Below are 19,147 nucleotides of genomic sequence, written 5' to 3' on the forward strand. Positions count from 1 at the left end.
AAAATAAGAGATGCTCTTCCCATGCTTGGGGGAGCACTGAGATCAGAACCTGCCCCCAAGGAGCCAAGTGCAAAAGCAGTATGGGTCCTAAAGACATGTAATAATCCAATCCAAGAAGTCAATTGTTGAAACAGGAATACATGTGGAAAAGTATCTTCATACTGATGTGAGGCACACACAGATGGACTGTGGAACAAAGCCAGGTCACTTCAAGCTGTATGAAAAGCTCACAACAGGTAAGAATTGCCCTCTTCTGGCAGTAGCAGGTGCCTCCACTGACTGTCTAAAACATCAGTCGCAGCCTCAACCTCACATATGTGTGCATGGGGCACAATGCTTGCCACTTTGGCCAATTCTGTCCAGCTCTGAAGATCTTGACATTCAAACTCCATCTCTCAGCTTCCTTGACCTGGTCACCCATCTATCATCAGTGTGAGGACACCCTGCCTGTGGCATGGAGTCACCTGCTTATCTATAGCTGATATGCCCAAAACCAAGACTCTCATGTCCTCAAAGGATTCAATCCCACTGTTTGCTGAAGCTGACTGGCCAGCTGCAACAGCAGTGAGTGTAGTCTTCAGGGAAGTGCCCACAAACAGCACAAATGAGAACAGTGCACTCTGCTTCCAAACCTTCAATACCAACAGCAACAGTGTTGTCATAACCCCGTTTGGGTAAGGGGATGGGCAGGATTACATGTACCTGAAAGCTGGTCTGCTATGTTCTGCCCACAAACCTTGCCTTGAGCATTATTATTTTATGCGGCACTCAAGTAGTCTTGCAAGCAGATGCAACAAAAATACAGGTACAGATCAACTCACAATGCCCAGTTTTTGAGGGGTGATTCTGCTTTATTAGTTCCTTCATATTAGGATAATGCTAGCCACACTTCTGATGCAAGATGTGTTTGTCTTACAGTATTGCTAAGGAAGAGATCAAAGACACGAGGCAGACCTGGGTGTCATGGAAAACTCTTGCTTTGGACTATAATAATTTTCTGTCCATTTGCTGAACCCTAACAAAATACTCTTAGCTGTGGGTTGGCAGTATTGCATAGGGAATGCCACAGGTGCTTGCAAACATTGAAATAATCACATGGCAGTTATTGACACTAGATATTTTTTAACACAAATGAACTGACCGTCAACGAAGCCATTTCTATAGTGGGCATAATTTTTTTTTATTTAATAGCATTATTTTCTTGGTGTTAGAATATTGCCAGTTCACCCTGTTTGTTTAAATGTCTGAAATTCCTCTGCTCCTCTCCTGTCCTGACTAACACAAATAACATTGTGCCATAATAATGCAACAGCTTTTCCCTTACCCCACTTGAGGCATTAAGGAATATATTAGCCAGAGTTGGATGTTCAATGGAACCTTGACACCCTGGTCTTCCTTTACTGTGATTTTCTGATGAAAATCAATCCCTTTGTTTCACTCTCTGTGGGGTTTTGTTTCTATTCTTCTGTTTCACATATATGCTGGTTCTTATCCCCTGAGTGCTTATCATCCCTTGTGCACAGGATTTTGTCAAAGGGCTTTTGAAACTTCATGTATGTTAATCAATCAGTTAATCTACTTACAGACATATTCCAATAAATCCAGGAATTACGTAAGAACTGATTTCCACTGCTGGTTACATCTAGAATTTCTATATGACTTGTTCTTTCAGCCAAGTCAAGTTGCCATGTACAGTTTGAAACCTGTTAATACCCCTGCTCAATTCTAAATATATGTAGTATTTGTAAGTGTTTTATGATAGAAGTTTTTAACAAAAGCTTGTGTATTTTTGTAAGCAGCTCACCTGCTTTATATTTATGTCTCCATGCAAGTTTTGTGGGTAAACACATGTTTGGAGATTTAAAAAAAAATTATTTTTGTAATTGCTTTTTTTTCTGCATACCTTCTTCTAACTCTTTGGCCTCTGAGTCTTGACTGAGCTTCAGGGGGGATGCTCAAAACCTACCTGATATGGAGAAGGTGTATGAGGGAAGGGGAATGCAAACCAGATCAAACTACTCATGTTTCAGGCTTTTCAGACCAGATAGGTCCTCAAAGTGTGACATACACTGAATACTTAGATGCAAAAATACAACAGTTGCTGCAGAGATGGTTGATTAAAAAAACAAAGAAACAACAACTCAGAAGGAACAATCAGCACACTATGCTTCTTGCATAATAGCTGAGTGGTTGGAGCATTTTGTGGAAGAGGGGAAGTTGTCTCTATTCCAAGACTCCACTGCACTTATTAGTCCGTATTTCATCCTGTTCTTCTCTAGTCTAAAAAATGTAGATTCTTCAGGGAATGTGGATTTGAACACTGTTGCCTCATTTCCATGAACTTAAATGCTAGGTTAAGAAAGCCTCAGATTTCTTTTTTTTTAACTGTGTTCCTGGGTGTCACCGCCTTTTAGCCACAGTGGCAACAGTAATTTTTTTTCCCAATAAGACCATTTTCTTGAAAAGTGAAATATCTGAAAAAGGCTGAGAGGGACCAAAAGCCACTCCCTTCATGGGAAAACGCTGTAGCATTCTGTTACACAGAAGGTTGATCTTAGAATAATCTACTGTCTATCTTCCCCAGTGTTACTGAAGAACAGTAAGTATGTCCCATCAGACGATTGCCCACAGCAGAGGAGCCTGCTCTCAGTCCCCAGGACTTTCTTCTGTGTAGCTTGCAGACACCTCTCCCTTTGGCAAAGTTTCTATGTAACTGACCCTCCCCAAGCTACTACGAAGGCTGCCTAAGAGCTTACTGCTCCCTATAGACCTGCTATGCTCAAGTGCCCAATATTATGCAAGATGATGTCTAGTTTGAGGGTACCTAAAATTACTCTTCTTGCATAGAGGAAGGGAAAAAAGAAAACAAAACAACGCAGCCTGTCAAAATTGTCTGCAGGTGCAAAACCCCTACCATGAATTCCAGATGCAATCCCAACTGCTTCCCAGCACTGCCTATTACTGTGAGCAACTCCCTACTGAACCTGAAAGCTCCTCAGGCATTTAACTATATTCACCCACACATGTTAAGGAGGTGCTGTTCTGGGAAGATAGGCACTTATCTCCTGCCTCAAGTCCCAGTACAATCCAGCTTAGGAAGACAGGCATTTAAATCCCTTTTACAAGCCTGAAAAATTAGCAGCAGTCAGAATTATGTCTGGCTTTTTCCGACATGGGCCATCAGCTTCCACAGAGGTGCATAAGACTGAGAGCACGACTTGAGCTAAGCACAGGAGTGCAAGTGTACATTTTACCATCAGAGAGGGACTGATGTGTCACTGACATTTTACAAGACTACCCCAACTGTTACACCGTGCTTGGGCAGAAAGCATCAACCTCTCCTACTGTGTGTGGATACAAGGAGTTGTTGGTTCCAGTTCTCAAGAGAAAAAAAAAAAATCAAGAGGAAAAAACTCACACGTGGAAAAGACGTGTCATACAGGAGACAAGAAAACCAAAGCATAACCTTTTAACTCTGCACCCTGTGCCAGAGAGCATCTGGACTGCTAGGCCAACCTTGGGTTTGCTTTTGTCTTCTCTGAAGTGGCCCTGTGCCTCATGTGTTCCAGGCTGCACAGGCACTCAGCTGCAACACCAACCATCCACACTACCCGATGGTTGCTCGTTATGCCATTCTGCTGGGAAGTTGGAGCTCAGGGCTTAATTAGAGTCTAAAAACATCACCCACTTCCTTTCTTACAAGTTTTTGCATCTTTATGCAAAATGTGGGTGGAAGCACTGTGATCTCATTAACATCAGTCCTGCAGTAGGGACAGAGAGCCTGGATCCTGTGTCGATGAAGTGTTAGGAGTGTTTCAGATGAGTTTCCAAGAGGATATCAGTGCTCTAGCTGCAGGCTGGCTTTTCCCACTGGCACGGTGAGTTCAGCTGCAGTCAGTAGAAAGAAGGAGGCACTCTAAGTGCCTCAAAGAAAGCTGTCATATTCTGCAGGTCTTCAGAAGTGCCTCTCTGTGTCCTCTGCCCACACAACAAAGCTGAGGAATTAGATTGCTCCTTTTGTCCCTTCCAGGGCTAAGACACCTAAAATTTCATTGAGGTAATGTCTCAGTGAGGTATCTAAAGTAGACGGATGAGATTCCAGACTGAATACTTGGGGCTTTGGAGTAAATGATTGCAAGAAAAACCAAAGTGTCAATAATAAGATGCAAGCTGTTGAAAACCAAAGAAAAGAAAGTATTGATTAAAATAAGCATGTATTAGAAGACTATTTGAAAAGAATCAAAGACTAAAGCCTTTTGTAATTATTTTCATTCCTCCTCCATGCCCCATTAGCCGTTAGAAAAAAATAATTTAATATATGGTTGGAAAAAAATTATTCTCATCTTTTCTGTGACACTGTACTCATGAACCATGGAGGGCTGAAAATCATTGTAACACGCTGTGAAAAAGTAGTGGGTCCAATAAGACTGTAATGTTAACCCATCAGTTTTCCCTCACTTAAGTCTCATTCCTTGGATAGCACTGTCTGAAAAAAGACAGAGGAGTATTTACTGTGGTAGCTTGAATATGCATCAATTGATTTTATTATACTGGAAAACCTGAGAAAGTATGGTTTACAGATTGTGTAAATACACTGTAGGCAAGTTTCACAGTTTAACGTTGAAAGGGCTTTCATTAATGGTGTAGCTCTGAGAAAAGGATGTAAAGCAACATAAAAGAGTTGGGATTTGATTTTTACTGAGATAAGTTGAAAGAATAATTCACCTTTAGTAAATGTGTTTCTTCTTTCATGTTGTTTTATGTGTTGCTCTTTCTACTACTCCATGCATGGTTGCAAAAAATATTAAGAATTAATCCCTCATTGATGTAACTTAATGATGTCTATCATTTATGTTTGTCCTGTGTTAATAAAAAGAAAAAAATCACCAGAGATCCATAAAATTATATGGTTGGTTTTGTCCTGCAGCAACTACACACTATGCTTTTACTTTATGTATATTTCTAACAATGAGCAATGTAATCTGATACTGAAAAAGTATGTTGTTAATTGCATTATTTTTTGGAAAGTATGGAGTGGGGTTTTTTTAAAGGCCAGGAGATTGCATTTCAAATACACTTCCAGAACTTTGTATGGCTTCCCATCTTTCTCAGACACAAAAAGTTACGTAAAGATTTGAAACAATATATGGGCCAACGTCTCCTATTGTGCAATGACTGATTTTGGTTTGTATCGATAGTGAGGCTCATCTGCATTTCTGAAAACCCAGGGGTTCTGTGAATGAAAACCACGGCATTAGGACTAGACGCTCTATTTCCTGCAGCCGAAACCAGCCACCTACCAGAAGAACTGGTAGGCAAGACCCGCTTTTCTGTCCCGAGTACTCAGACTAAGGCTGAGCACTGAAAACTGACAACACGCTATAGCATGCGATATACCAGTTATCATTGTACAGAAGGCATTCGTCAGACAGATGTAAAATTCCGGCTCCTGAGGTAGGAAAGCTCCGTACACTGAGCTGCATTTGGAGAAATCGGTACCTGCAACTGAGACCTCTAGAGTGAGCCTGAGGGATGCCCGAGGTGAGAGGGGTCGTGCCCAGACCCAGCGACGCTGTGGGAATCCGCAGCAGCCCCTCATTTGTGCCAGAGTGAAGGGAAATGGTGAGACAACCCAATGAGCGCCTTCAGCCACGGGATCCCGAAGCAACGCCGTGAGCCTCGCTCCGCCTAGGCACTGCCTGGCTGGTAGCTGTCACAGATGTGGCAGCAGGAGTCTCTGCGCCCCGACCCCGGCGGCCTCACCGGGCGGGCTGTCAGGCGCTACCGCCTGCCCCCTCGCTGCTGCGTCGCGCACGCCGCCCCTCTCCGTCTCCCCCTACCCAGCTGCTCGGGCGGCCCGGCGGGGGCTGAGCCTCCGCGTTGTCGGCGCTGCCGCTGCCGCCGCCGCGGCCGGTCCGCCCGCCGCCGCCCCTTCCCTTCCCTTCCCTTCCCCCGCCACCGCACATGCCCAGAAGGGCGGGAGCCGCGGCGAGCCCGAGCGCTGCTGTGACAGCGGCGGCGCTTTCCCTTCCGTGGGTGGGTGGGGGCCGCGCCGCGCCCCCCGGCCCGGCCCGGCCCGGCCCGGCGGAAACACTGCGCCGGCCGCCTGTTCGCCCAGTGTCTTGCCCGCCGCGCCCCGAGCCCGCTGCCGCCGCGGGGCGGGAGGCGGCCATGTCGCTATTGTCTGCGCTGGTGCCCTTGCTCCGGGTGTACTGCATCGGCCTTCGCGTCATCCTGCACCAGCTGCGCCGCCGCTTCCAGCCGCGGTGCGCCCCGGCCTCAGGTGAGCACCGCAGCCAGCGCCGCGGGGCGGGGCGGCTCCGGGCCGGGGGGCGGCAGCCCCCGCCGCGGACGGGGGAAAGTTTGCCGCGCCTCCCCCCACCCACCACGGGCAGGCAGCAGTTTGGGGCCCTGGGGCCGAGACCGCGCGGCCCAGCCGGGAGCGGCTGGACAGGGAAGGGAAAGAGAGAACAGGGCAGGGCAGCCGCGACCTTGGCTATAGCGTTGGGCGCCCGGGCCGTGCCGCATCCCCCGAAGCGGGGCAGGGGCTGAGGCACCGCGGCGGCCCCGGCACGGGCGCCGCCGCCCGACTCCTCCCCTGCTCCCCTTCGACGGCCGAGCGGGAGCCGCCGAGCTGCCCGAGGGCAGCGGCTCCGGGGGGGCTGCGACTGGCGGGGCGCCCTCCCCGCCCCCGCCGCACCCCGCCCTCGCTGCCGGCGCCAGGCCCCGGCCCCACCGCCCCGTCCGGCCCCCGGGCCGCGGCCGCCCCGGACGCGGGGCGGGGCAGGGGGCCGGGCCCGGGACGGGCGCCTGGCTGCCCGCCGGCCTGACTTGTGGCCTCGGGTGGCGGTGTGGGGGTTCCGTGGTCCGGGGGTCCCCGCTTCTCTTCTTCCTCTCTTTGGCTCTCTAACAGTGTCTCCTGAGACCTCAGCTCAGAGCCGCGCGGGCACTCCCTCCCTCAGCGCAGGTAGGTGCTTGGCAGGCGGGTATAGCGGCGGGCAGCCTCCTCCGGCCCCGGCGCTCCTGCCCCCTGTGCCCCCACCCCACCGGGGCGGCCGGGGCCGCCGCTTTCGGCTTCCCTGTCTCGGCTGCTCCAGGGGGTGAACGTACCTGTGATCCAAAAGCTTAGTATTTGATACCGGCTGACACTCGCTGACAGCTTTTAAGCTGACAAGTGAGTGACACTTGTAGTTTTTTTCTAAGGGATTTCAGGTTAGTCGTTGGTTTAAGAAGTTAGGCTTTTGCACTTTTCTGATTTGGATCAACAGCGTGTGAAATTCTGACTTAGGGAAAACTTTGAGTTTATCAGAAAAAAACAATGATCTGCTCGCATTACTCTTGGAGACTAAAATGCTTCTGAGTTTATAAACTTAGAGCAAACTATGAGTTCAGGCAGATGTGTAGGTTATCATCAGAGCTGACCTTACAGCTGCATTGAAGTCGATGCCTTGTAACTTTCTTTCCTTATCAGCAAGTGAGCCTTTGTGGCCCTGTCGATAGTTTTAACCAGAGGAACAGTAATAAACGTAATATTGAGAGGGCCTAGTGTTTCAGTAAGGAATTCAGGCAGATGAGGATATTGGTATAGACACTATCTGAAGTACTGGGAAGGAGATGGAACAAGTACACCGCACAATAGGAGCTTATTTGTTCATCTTTTCACAAGTCGCATCCTTGGGTAGTGTTTTGTGTACTTTTTATTCATTCCTGATTTTTCTGCTGGGATTCCCTTCCTCATTCTCAAAAGGCAGCAATGAAACCCTCAAACAAACGAGAGGACGCTGATGACAAAAAGGGCAGATGTGCATATGGTTTGAAGTAATCTGAGCATTTTTCTAGCATTAGTGTTTCTTGGCAGAGGAGATTTGGGTACTTTGCCTAGGGTGTGTAACACTTTCCAAATCTTTTTTTGAACCACAGAGAAACATCATGACGAAAATGTGACCCAGTGTTTTGATGCACTCTGCTCTTTGCTGCTATTGAAAAAAAAGGTGTTGAATTTGGAAATGCCAGAGCAAGGCAATGAAGATCCAATCTAGGAAATGTCACTTACCTAAGTGGGACCAAGGCAGATTTGACAGATGTGAAAAGTTTTCTTTGAGCCCTAACTTGTGATGTTTCTTTTCCAAGGACAAGTGGTTTCCTCCTCAGCTAGTTGTTTGCACGCAGTTCCCTCTTGGCAGTTACCTGCTGCCGTGCTTTCACTCACTGTGTCCAGCCATTGCTTGAAGAAGTGATTCACCTTAACAACTGGAACCTTTTTACCCAGATGAACCTCGTTTCCATAATAACTTCAAAATAGTGATGTCAGTGTAACAAAAAGCAAAAGTGTTGTTCGAACAAGCTTGGATCAGTAAACTGCAGTTCCTGTAAGAAAACCCTGAGTACCTTTTTCAGATGGTAGTCTAGAAAGGTCTGTATGTTTAAAATTTTCTGTATCTTTTCTAAGGGGTGTCCGTAACTCTCACAAGTACAGGCATTTTATTGTCAGGATGCCTTCCTTGGGAGAGCTTGGAGTTGCAAAGGGGAGCTGGGAAGGACAGGACCGGGAGGCATTCCTCTGATCCTGTCTTCCTTGGTCCCAGTTTCCATATCAGAGTTCCCACTCTCTGTGCAGCAGTGCTGCCGATCTTGCTTGGAAGATTTAAAAGAGAGAGATGTCTGCTGGCTTGTCCTTTAGCTCTGTGGATGAGTGAAAAGTTCTGGTCTCAGTGCAGCCCTTCTGCCTCTGAATTTTCCAAGAAAAGGTTGCTTTCTTATCCTTGTTGTGAAGAAGGGCTCAGGATTTTAATCCAAGTAAATGAAACTAGTTTCACTTTATTTTTCCTTACCCTAATTTAAGAGTTGTGTGCTCTTGGCACATGTGCTTTTAAAAGTGACCCCTTTGTTCTTTCACATCCTACTGGAGTTAATCTGATCATTATAGATGGAATTCAAGTAATTTTTTTTTGGGGAAAGAGTTTGAGCTCTGAAATCTAGGTTCAGTGCAAAAACCTGGCAATTGTTTTGAGTTGAAAACTGAAAAAATAATAACATTCTCTATTCAAGTGACTGCCCCCCACCTCAACACTGAGTAGGGAAGTTGACCTGAAATTCTGATCTTGTAGCTCGGAGAAGGAAAATGTAGAGCTGAGACTGCAGACAGGGTGTGCAGTCAGCAATTGCTTTGCTAACTAAAATCAGCATAGAGGAAAGTGCAGAAATAAAGGGGAACTTAAGTTAAACTTTTAAAAATACTTCTCCAAGTACTAATTGCATAAACAGTAAAACTGCTAATATGTAGTTTTAGTGTTCAGTGATTTAAACTATTAATAGTTTTCTTAGAAATTACTGCTTGGACTTCTTTGCAGTGCTTAATCTTAATTAATTGGAGGGAGGAAAAAAGCCCTGCACGACTAAAGTTCTTGATTAAAACAGCTTTTTAAAAACACAAAATGTAATCAGTGGATTGATAAAAGAGAAACCAATATTAATTGTGACACCAGGATATTACCAGTGGAAATGTGATCACCAAAAGTCATCCTACTGATAAGAAGAATGGTTCATATAATTAAACAAGGAATTTATTTAACATCTTTCTCCTGTGTTTTTTCTTCTACTGTACATATTTCGATGAAATTTAGTAGGGGAAACCTAAATCTTGAGTGTTACATAGTAGTTTTGAAGTCTTTGTAGTTAAATTTGGAACCTGCAGTGTGTAGAAAACTGTATCTGAAGAATGTGGTTATATGGAATAAGTTAAGGAGACCTTAAAGGTGACTCCTGTTATTCTTAAAAGTGATTGAAACGTCATACATTTTTTAAGTTTCCTCAGATTTTAGTTACTCAGTATCTACATTTGTACCAAATTTCTTTACAGTTAATTGTGAAATATTGATTTAGTATCATGTATCTCTTAATTTTTGATTCATATTTTGAGGTCTCTTACTTTATATGAGTAAAGTGTAGTGGGAGCCTGAGCACTTCCTGTTCAAAGCTGTGTGAGCTCCAGATTGTAAATCATCCAGAGGTGGGTAGAGAAATGACCAGGTAGAAAGGATTGATGGCAGGCAAAAATGCAGTTGCATCAAGCAGTTAAATCCTCTCCCCACGCATGCCCCTAAAACAGTCATTAAGTTAGTTTCAGAATGAGGAATCACTTGCTTTATGGTTGCCCCTCTGGTGACTGAGGCAAAGGCTGTGGGACAAGGATACCTACAGGATGCCATTGCTGTGCACAGAGAGGCAGAGCTAAGGTTGCAGGGTGTCTGCACACCCCACATTTCCTCACATACCTCTACTTGGTTTCACAATCCAAGTGACTGTAGTGCAGGTTTTGAACCAATTTTCTTTGCCAGTGGGGAGACCGAGCCCTGCCTGCAAGGGTAGCACCGCTGCTTTCACTAGCCATCACGACACAAGCCATCACTAGCATTCGTATTTTGGCCCAAGGCCTGCCCTGGAGAGGGAAGTCATGTGTTTGTGTTAGGAGAATGAGACAGGGAGTCTGAGAGGTGTGAGGGGACAGCAAAGCCTGCCCCAGGAGCAGCAGGGATGAGGTGCTAGGGCCAGAAAGTCTGGACTCTTTCTCCTCCTGTGGCAGCAGAGTTTGCTGCAAAGCCAGCAGAGGATCCTCTCTGCAGGCTCTTAGAAGCTTCGGTCCTGGTACGGGCTGGTGGTGTTGGCCAGCTGTGTGGAGAAGGCAAGGGAAAGAAACAGCAGCTGCTCCAAAGGTGCTCTCTGTGGGTGGGAAATCAGGGTTGCTGTTGTTTTTGCCAGGACTAGACTGAGCACTGTTTTTTCTGAAAGCGGAGAAGTTTGCCTCTTCCTGGAGTAAAATGAGAGGTGTGGGTTTGGGTTTGTGTTCGTAATGGTAGTTACGCTGTATAACACTCGATGAGAGGCAGGCATGATGAGCAGTTTATATTTGAGCTGTTACTAAAGGCTGTATTACACTGGTGTATCCTTAGCTGTGGCAGTGCTACTCTGGGCCGCTATTGACAAGTGCCTGATACATCACAAAGTGAAGGCAAAGCTGTAACATACGTAGGAATGAAGAGTGGGGCGAGTCTGGAACACTCATAGTCTGAAATAACTTCTAGTTTGTAAGTTGGTGATGAACTTTTTATGATCCAAGGTGTGTCATACTAATTTTAAACATTAAAGATGCATCAACTCTTTTATTTCAGTGCCTTTCTCCTTTCTTTCAGGAATTGCCAGGTAACTGCAGGGAAAACTGTAAGATTTAATGAAATGCCATGAGCCTCTGTGCTTCCTCAAGACACCATGTCATGGATTGAAACAGAAGAATCTAAAAGCTATGATAATATTTATCAATATGATATGACAGTGCACTATCTGATGGCATGGCAGGGTTACCTCATTACACATTACACCACTTGGTCTTTCAAAATCATCCTTTTTTGTGGGATTGCATACCTTGGTGCTGTTCATATGCACATGTTTGGAATTAGGCAGCATTACCATGTTGAATCAATAGTTTATCCTGGCAACTTGAAGGCACTAAATGAATCACAGTAGAAGGCATGCTAGTAGGCAGAACTTTGCCCCTCCCTCAGGAAAAAATGCAAAGTGTCTACACCCAGAAGTAAATCTTCAGAACAAATCCAATAAATTGCTTGCCCGGCATCTCTCATTCTGCTTCTCAACAAACAGCTGTGTTTAGATAAGCATGTTTAGTATTGGTTAACCTGCCTTTGGTTTTCCATTCTAGACATTCAGAAAATGTTGCAAAATACCAGCTGTAGTTCAGAGAGAAAACTGTCTTTTCTTGCGAATGTTCTCCAATGGCAGAAAGCACCCCAGAGAAGCTTGCACACATGCTTGGTTTTTTTTTTTCAAATATTCCCTTGCAGCAATGTGAAAAAGTCAGATTGTTTCTTCCTGCCCTTATCAGCCAGTCTTACCTCCTGAGGATTTCTAGGCTTGGGCACAGGTGCAGCTCCTGAGCAGCAGAGAAGTAGCAATGCCATTGTTTTCAGTCTGATGCTCCTTATGTTCTTCTCCTGTTTTCTTTCTCTGGATTTTTGTGAAGGAAGCTGCATCCGTGTCTAACTAATGGCTTCCTTCTCCTTCCCAGTGCTGGCCAAGGCCCTGGAAAAGAGCTTGTTGTTGTCACCATCGTGTGTAAGAAATAGAGACGTGTCAGTGCAGTTGTGCTGTGCTGTGACTTGGCTTTTTGGTGTAGTGAGATCAGCTCTGGTGGGTGCCAGCTGCCAGCACTGTTCACAGAGGCACTGTAAGCCTCAAGTAGCACTTGCATGTGACTGCACAAGAAGCGTTTTCCCGTGCAGATACAAGGTACAGATTGCCAAGTCTTGCCTTTTCACCATACTCCTCTCTAGTGTCATCCCCTCCCAACTCCTGTAGCCTTTTGAAGAAAATGCTGCAAAATTATTTTCCAGCTGATGTGGATAATAAAAATTATTAGTGCTTCCCTGTCTGCTTTTCCTGTGATTAGAATGTACTGTTATTCCAGGAGCCACAAATGTGAACTGGTACTTCAGGAGATGACTTTGATTTCAGAAAGAGAAGGACAGGAAAAGGTGTCAGACATATATTGTTGATCTGCATGTAGGTTCAAGCTCCTTTTCCTTTTATTTCAGTCAGAAAACATCTTTACATTTGAGAGGAGCAGATTATTGCCATAATTTGCATCACAGATTTTTTATTATGATTTTTTTAAAGCAAAAGCTGGAAGAGTTAGATCAAGCTTACAAAACTTCTTTCAAAATAAACAAACAAGAAAACCTTTGCTCCTTCAGTATCAGGTTTCAGTTGAAATAAATGTTAACAGCAAAGTTCAGTAATTCTTTGGCAAGAGGATGTTGGTCTAGTTCTAACTTAAGATGCAGGAAAATACTATAGCAGATGACCAATTCTTGTGACAGTAATTTATCAAGTCTATGGTGTTACTTATGGTTTCTCTACCCAGAATTATGAAATTCCAGAAAAAAAAATTTACTCAGGTCTTCTAGCTCAGTTTCACAGTAGAATGGGATATATTAAAACCCCTTTTAATTTTTGACAATCCAGTGGGCTTCTTATAGGTCACACTTCCTGCAAATTTCGTCTTTAAATTTGCAAATGTAATTAGTGAGTAGGTTTCTTGATGCATTCACAGAAACGCTGATTTCACGTAGTTAAGTGTGGTCAAACTTGTGCTTTCTCATTGTATCTTTATCTTACTGCCTTTATCAGGTACTCATTAATGAGTGAAGGATCAAAAGGTGGGACGGTGGCCAAGAAGCAATGGAGAATAAAAGTTTAGAAGGTTCCCCATCAGACCTAAAGTTAGTGGCTCACCCGAGAGCAAAGAGTAAAGTGTGGAAGTACTTTGGGTTTGATACCAATGCAGAAGGATGCATATTACAGTGGAAGAAGATCTACTGCCGTATTTGCATGGCACAGATTGCCTATTCAGGAAACACGTCCAACCTTTCCTACCACCTTGAGAAAAATCACCCTGATGAATTCTGTGAGTTTGTGAAAAGTAACACTGAGCAAATGAGGGAAGCCTTTGCCACAGCATTTTCAAAAATCAAGCCGGAGTCATCGCAGCAGGTTGTTCAAGATAGCCTCATCATGAAGACCTACCAGAACTACGAAAACAAAAAGCATCAGGAACTGACCTCTGCCGTCATCAGCTTAATTTGCGAGGGCATGTATCCAGCCTCCATCGTCGATGAACCTACCTTCAAGGCCCTCTTGAGAACAGCGGACCCCAGGTATGAACTTCCAAGCCGGAAGTACTTCTGTACAAAAGCGATTCCTGAAAAGTACAGTGCTATTAGAGAAATTGTGCTGAAAGAGCTCACTGAGGTTCTGTGGTGTGGCATATCCACGGACATGTGGAGGAGCGAAAACCAGAACAGGTCGTATGTAACTGTGGCAGTTCACTTTCTCAGCAGCAGTCCTGCCAACTGCCTGGCTGTGAACTCGCGGTGTTTGAAAACATTCGAAGTACCGGAGGATAACACTGCAGAGACCATTACACGAGTTCTTTATGAAACATTCATTGAGTGGGGGATCAATACAAAAGTCTTTGGTGCTACAACAGATTACAGTAAAGACATTGTAAAAGCTTGCTCTCTCTTAGATATTCCCGTACAGATGCCTTGTTTGGGGCACACTTTTAACGCAGGAATACAACAAGCTTTTCAGCTCCCCAAACTTTGCAACCTTCTTGCCAGGTGCCGAAAGCTGGTGGAGTATTTTCAGCAGTCTACGGTCGCAATGTACATGCTGAGTGAAAAGCAGAAGCAGCAGAATATTCTCCACTGCATGCTGGTAAGTGACCGTGTTTCCTGGTGGGGAAGCACGCTCGCTATGCTGCAGCGCCTCAAGGAGCAGCAGTTTGTCATTGCGGCTGTTCTCGTGGAGGACAGCAACAACCACCACCTCATGCTGGAATCCAGTGAGTGGAATACAATCGAAGGGCTGGTGGAGCTGCTCCAGCCTTTCAAGCAGGTTGCAGAGATGATGTCTGCTTCAAAGTACCCGACGATAAGTATGGTGAAGCCACTTCTCCACATGCTTCTGAATACCACTCTGAACATCAAAGAGAATGATTTGAAAGAAATCAGCATGGCAAAGGAGGTGATTGCTAAAGAGTTGTCAACCACCTACCAGCACACACCTGAGATAGACATGTTTCTCAATGTTGCAACTTTCTTGGATCCCCGCTACAAAAAACTGCCTTTTCTTTCAGCTTTTGAGAGGCAGCAGGTGGAAAACAGAGTGGTGGAAGAAGCAAAAAGCCTGCTGGAGAAAGTAAAAGAAAATAGTTTTAGAACTGAGGAGAAATTCTTCACTGTTTCAGAAGAGCCCCCTATGAAAAAAATCATCATCTCCTCTACTCCTCCTCCTACCAGTGTCATCAACAACATGCTCGCAGAGATCTTTTGCCAGACAGGAGGCGTGGAAGACCAGGAGGAATGGCATGCTCAAATCGTTGAGGAGTTGAGCAACTTCAAGTCACAAAAGGTCCTCGGTTTGAATGAAGACCCGTTGAAGTGGTGGTCTGACAGACTAGCACTGTTTCCAGTTTTACCAAAGGTTCTTCAAAAATACTGGTGTATTCTGGCCACAAGGGTCTTCCCTGAGCGCCTTTTTGGTTCTTCTGCTAATGTTGTGAGTGCAAAGAGAAATCGATTAGCCCCGGCTCACGTGGATGAGCAGATCTTTTTGTATGAAAACAGTCGCAATGGGTCTGAGGCAGAACCGGAGGATGAAGATGAAGGAGAGTGGGGTTTGGAACAGGAACAGATTTTTAATTTAAATGACTCGGTAAACATAAACAACAGTTTCTTTAATATTCGAGACAGTGGGTTTGTTTAACAGGACTGCTGCGGTACATTTAATGACAAAGAAAAGAGGTATTTGTCTTAAGTTACCAAAAATTCTTCTGTTTTATGCTATGAATGCTGTAAATATTGAACAGTTGTAACAAACTTGATTTAGCTTCCATTGTCTTTGTTTTTCCCACTGTCTTAAAACATGAATGACTTGTGATCAAACAGCACTGAAATGAATGAGGAAATAAATTCTACAAAGACCATGATTTCTGACTGTGGCCCAGATTTCAGAAAGCACTTATCCATGTGCTTCCCTTCCACTTGTTTCAGTGGGAGACAAACACATGCTTATGTGTTTTCTATCATAAAATTATTTTCCTGAGTTAGGACCTTGAGGAAGTTCTTTTTAATTTATGCCTCCATTTGTAAATCCTGTGTGATTCAGGATGCTAGCTTTAAATTTTGGATTTTAAAATGTTTTTAAAATCCATAGATCTGAGCAGTGAATATTTTTAGAATATATTGTTGCTATGGAATGAAAAAAGATCTTGAGCCTGATTTTCACTACCTCATGTCTTAGGTCTGGTCTATGCTAGTAAAGTTCATGTGGTATAATTATGTTGGTTAGGGAACTGATGTGTTATTATTTTAACTGATACTGTGCTGGCATAGGCTGTAGTGCGGATGCATTTATACCAGGATAATTTATTTTCCTTTCCACTGCAGTGTAAATGGTATAAACACTTAAACTGGTATTGCTGTGTCCACATTAGTCCAGTTTTACCATTTAACTGCAGCTAAATGGCAAAATTGTTCTTTTGTTTGTTTTGCTTTGTGTCTAAGCAAGACCTGATTGTAGTCTCTTGTGCTTTTGCAAAGTGGGAGCCAAGCGTGGGGTCGAGGCAGTGTTGTGTTGCCTTCGCCTTGTGCTGATGCTGTGGTTGATGCCACATGGTGTGCAGCAGGCAAGGCATCAGCCCTTTGGTAAGGGAGGGAGGGAGAGAGGGAAGGAGAGGGCAGGGAGATGTCTACAGGCCACGGGTCTAACAGTTTGTCTATGTTAGAAAATCCTTAACCTCTTCATTTAATGGGGACTTTGCCCAGGGGAGCTAGAAAATTTTGTTGGCAAGAAAAGCGAAATAAAAAGCTTTAATATTATGTAAATATATTTAAAAGAATGGGACCCTTCAATTTCCTCACATATACTTAGTGAATCTTTAAAATTGTTTTTTGTTACGTTAGCACTTAAAAACTTCTTTCACCTGTCTCTTTAATTCAATTTGTAGAGTGGACTTCAGTCCTGTCCAGTCTAATGTTTGAGTACTGTTTTCGATTAGTTGTGTATTGTAACTACTCCCTTTGTGTCTCCAAGCATAAGTATTTTAAACCCTTTTAAGAATTTGACAAACAAGAAAAAAGAAAGGAAACCAACCTGAGATTTCCCCCCCCACCCCCATCTCTTATGAAATACTGCAGGTCATAAACAGGATCAGAGTTCATGCTAGACACAAAGTAGGATGCACCAGCTTTTTTTCCTGAGGTGCAGTGGAGGACTCCTAGCATTTTCCACTTACAGTCAAAGTTTGCTTGGGATTTTATTTCTGTTATTGGTGTCTCACCCCCCCCCACCTCGGTGTTAGTCTACACCTATGTTGAGCAGTACCTGTCTTGTTACTTTCTGGAGGAAGAAAGTTGGGTTTTTTTCATCATGATGGCACCCATGGACATTGGGTTGTAAAAAGAGCACAGACAGCAGGAACATACGAAAATGGGAATGGTGATGGAATTGAATCTATTGCCAAATGGTTTGTTTATGGTTTGGTTTAATAGATTTTGGAAGTTTGAGGCCTCTGTGTTCTTTGTAGGTGGTGGGAAGGGATGGGTGAGCGAGGAGAAAGGACAGAGGTTAGGCTGAAGGAACAGTGAAGTAAGTAATTGCAACTACATAAGCAAAAATGTTTAAGCCTGGGAAAAATGCAGTTAGCAAGTGGTGTGGCCTGTGTCTGGCTGTTAGTGAGCCTGGGGTTTCACTTTCCAGCCCCCTGAAAAGTGATTTGCACTTGTACAATGTACATGCACTGTGCATCCTGTCAAATGTTGCTACTCTCCATGTCCACTGAAGATGTGTATATGTTTGCCCAAGGTGCAAAACGCAGGCTTGGCCTAAAATTCCATAAGTATATAGGCTATCTGGGAGGGCAACAAAATCTAGTTATGGAAGGTAGTGAGATACCTGAGCTCCTGTGACACCACAGCAGTCTGCTAGGAAGAGCTCTTGCAAGTAGTCATCACTTGCAGCAGCTGTTTCCACCACTGCAAGCCCTCCCTCCAGGACCTGCAGCAATGCTGCTGTGAAGTGTGTGGATCTTGTCTTACGTGAGCATAATTTAAAGCTGTGCCCTCACAATCAAGGCAAAGCCCAGAGCACCTTTGGTCTGCACTTGGCCTTCCCCTGTTGGCAGCATTGTGTCCATCTTCATCCTCCTAGGGCTGAACATAAACAGTGATGCTTACCAGGAGTTTTACTGAGATCAGTGCAATGCACTACTCTCTTCCTTCCAGCTTCTTTTTATTTTTTGGTATCCAAAATAAAATTGTAGTTGGTTCAATTGATGTGTCTCAGCATTCTTTGAAAAAAAGGAGAAGAAAAAGAAAAAAAAAGAGCAAAACCATTGTTAGTCTTACCCATTGTCTGTGAGATTTTTTTATTTAATGTTCTAAGCCTGGAATATTGTTAAATAAACCAGAAAAATAAGTTAGTTCCTAGATAATTTGTCTGATGTGTGGTCATATCTGCAGCACTTTATGACTTTGAACTCTTCCACAATAGGGGGAGGTTGTATTCTAAGGATTTAAAGCTATGCATTTATTTTCCTTTTGATCCTGTAAGTTATTTTTAAAAAATGCTGTACAAATCTTTTGGATTAAAAAAAATGAGGATAAAAAATGTTGGAAGTTTAGATGGTTTCTCTCACTTCAATACGTGTGGTGTTTTTCATTTATTGACAGGATTTTCTGTTGTTTAGTTGGGTGGAGAAGGAAGATTGCAGAGCTGTTTTAAATATTGCTACAACTTGAGTTAACCCTCATGTTGCTGCCAAGAGTGGGCCCAGAACAATTTCCTAATAACGCTATTAAGTCAACTTAATGTTTTTGCTTCTTGACAGTTTCTTTGAATCCACGGCCTCTAACGTTTCCTTTTCTCTTCAGTACAGCAGAGACATCTTTTTGGAGGGGCAATAGAGGAACAAACTTCCAACTTTTGAGTACTTTCGTGCTGAAAAAGTGAATTTTTGAGCAGGCTCTCAAAGTATATACTCTGTGTTAAAAGAAGAATTGCCCTTGTCACCAACTAGGTATTGCCAATTCAGGGTTAAATCTCAGTGGGCTAGGTGAGGTTTTTTGGGGTAACAATATAACTGAAGGGAGTTTTGTGTTTCTGACCAACTCTTGCACAAATTTCACCTCCCGCTGTCATCAGGGATTACGTGAAGACAAAGAGAAAAACCTGAACCATACTGAAGTTGAAAAGGCGAATTTTTCCAGCAAACATTGTCTGAAGTGCTTTGGTTTAAAGGAGGGCAATAAAGTTCTGTATTATTTATTGAAAGGGTGTATGGTTTTAAGTTTCTATTGCAGCAGTCTGTTAGATTAATTTCAAGCATTTTCTTTAACCAATGTCATGGTGTCCAATTAGCTTTACAGGAGCATTTGTAAGCAGGCAGAAATATTAAAAGTAAAAGAAACACAAATTGGTTATTTGTAATATTTTATAGGACTTCTGAAAACTTAAAAATGGTGTGTAGTTCTTGATTTTTTTCCAGCTTAAAAAGAAGGGGCTGCCTGAGGAC

General features: G+C 44.0%; 2 protein-coding genes across 4 annotated transcripts in view; both read left to right on the forward strand.

Annotated features, from left to right (window-relative positions):
* The first annotated feature begins 5,949 nt into the window (after positions 1–5,949).
* Positions 5,950–19,147, forward strand: part of DHRSX (dehydrogenase/reductase X-linked) — a 166,498-nt gene continuing 153,300 nt past the window's right edge. Inside the window, exons 1-2 of one of the 2 annotated variants that reach the window (XM_068182606.1) lie at positions 5,950–6,283; positions 6,914–6,967. In XM_068182606.1, the coding sequence (XP_068038707.1) occupies positions 5,965–6,283; positions 6,914–6,967 (373 nt within the window). In that variant the 5' untranslated portion in view covers positions 5,950–5,964. The remainder of the gene's footprint in view (positions 6,284–6,913; positions 6,968–19,147) is intronic. The other variant, XM_068182607.1, reaches the window with a different exon arrangement.
* Positions 6,145–18,795, forward strand: ZBED1 (zinc finger BED-type containing 1). Of its 2 annotated transcripts, none has more exons than XM_068182603.1 (2): positions 6,145–6,283; positions 13,201–18,795. In XM_068182603.1, the coding sequence occupies exon 2, from the start codon at positions 13,252–13,254 to the stop codon at positions 15,337–15,339; it is 2,088 nt and encodes a 695-aa protein (XP_068038704.1). In that variant the 5' UTR covers positions 6,145–6,283; positions 13,201–13,251; the 3' UTR covers positions 15,340–18,795. The 2 variants fall into 2 exon arrangements, with proteins under 2 accessions (XP_068038704.1, XP_068038705.1); XM_068182604.1 differs by lacking the exon at positions 6,145–6,283 and adding an exon at positions 6,831–6,967.

Source organism: Anomalospiza imberbis, chromosome 2 (genome assembly GCF_031753505.1).
Source record: "Anomalospiza imberbis isolate Cuckoo-Finch-1a 21T00152 chromosome 2, ASM3175350v1, whole genome shotgun sequence".
In the NCBI taxonomy this organism is placed as follows: Eukaryota; Metazoa; Chordata; class Aves; order Passeriformes; family Viduidae; genus Anomalospiza; species Anomalospiza imberbis.

Bases quoted from the DNA above. Each gene is read 5' to 3' on its own strand.
- ZBED1 (XM_068182603.1), top strand. From the start codon at position 13,252: ATGGAGAATAAAAGTTTAGAAGGTTCCCCATCAGACCTAAAGTTAGTG.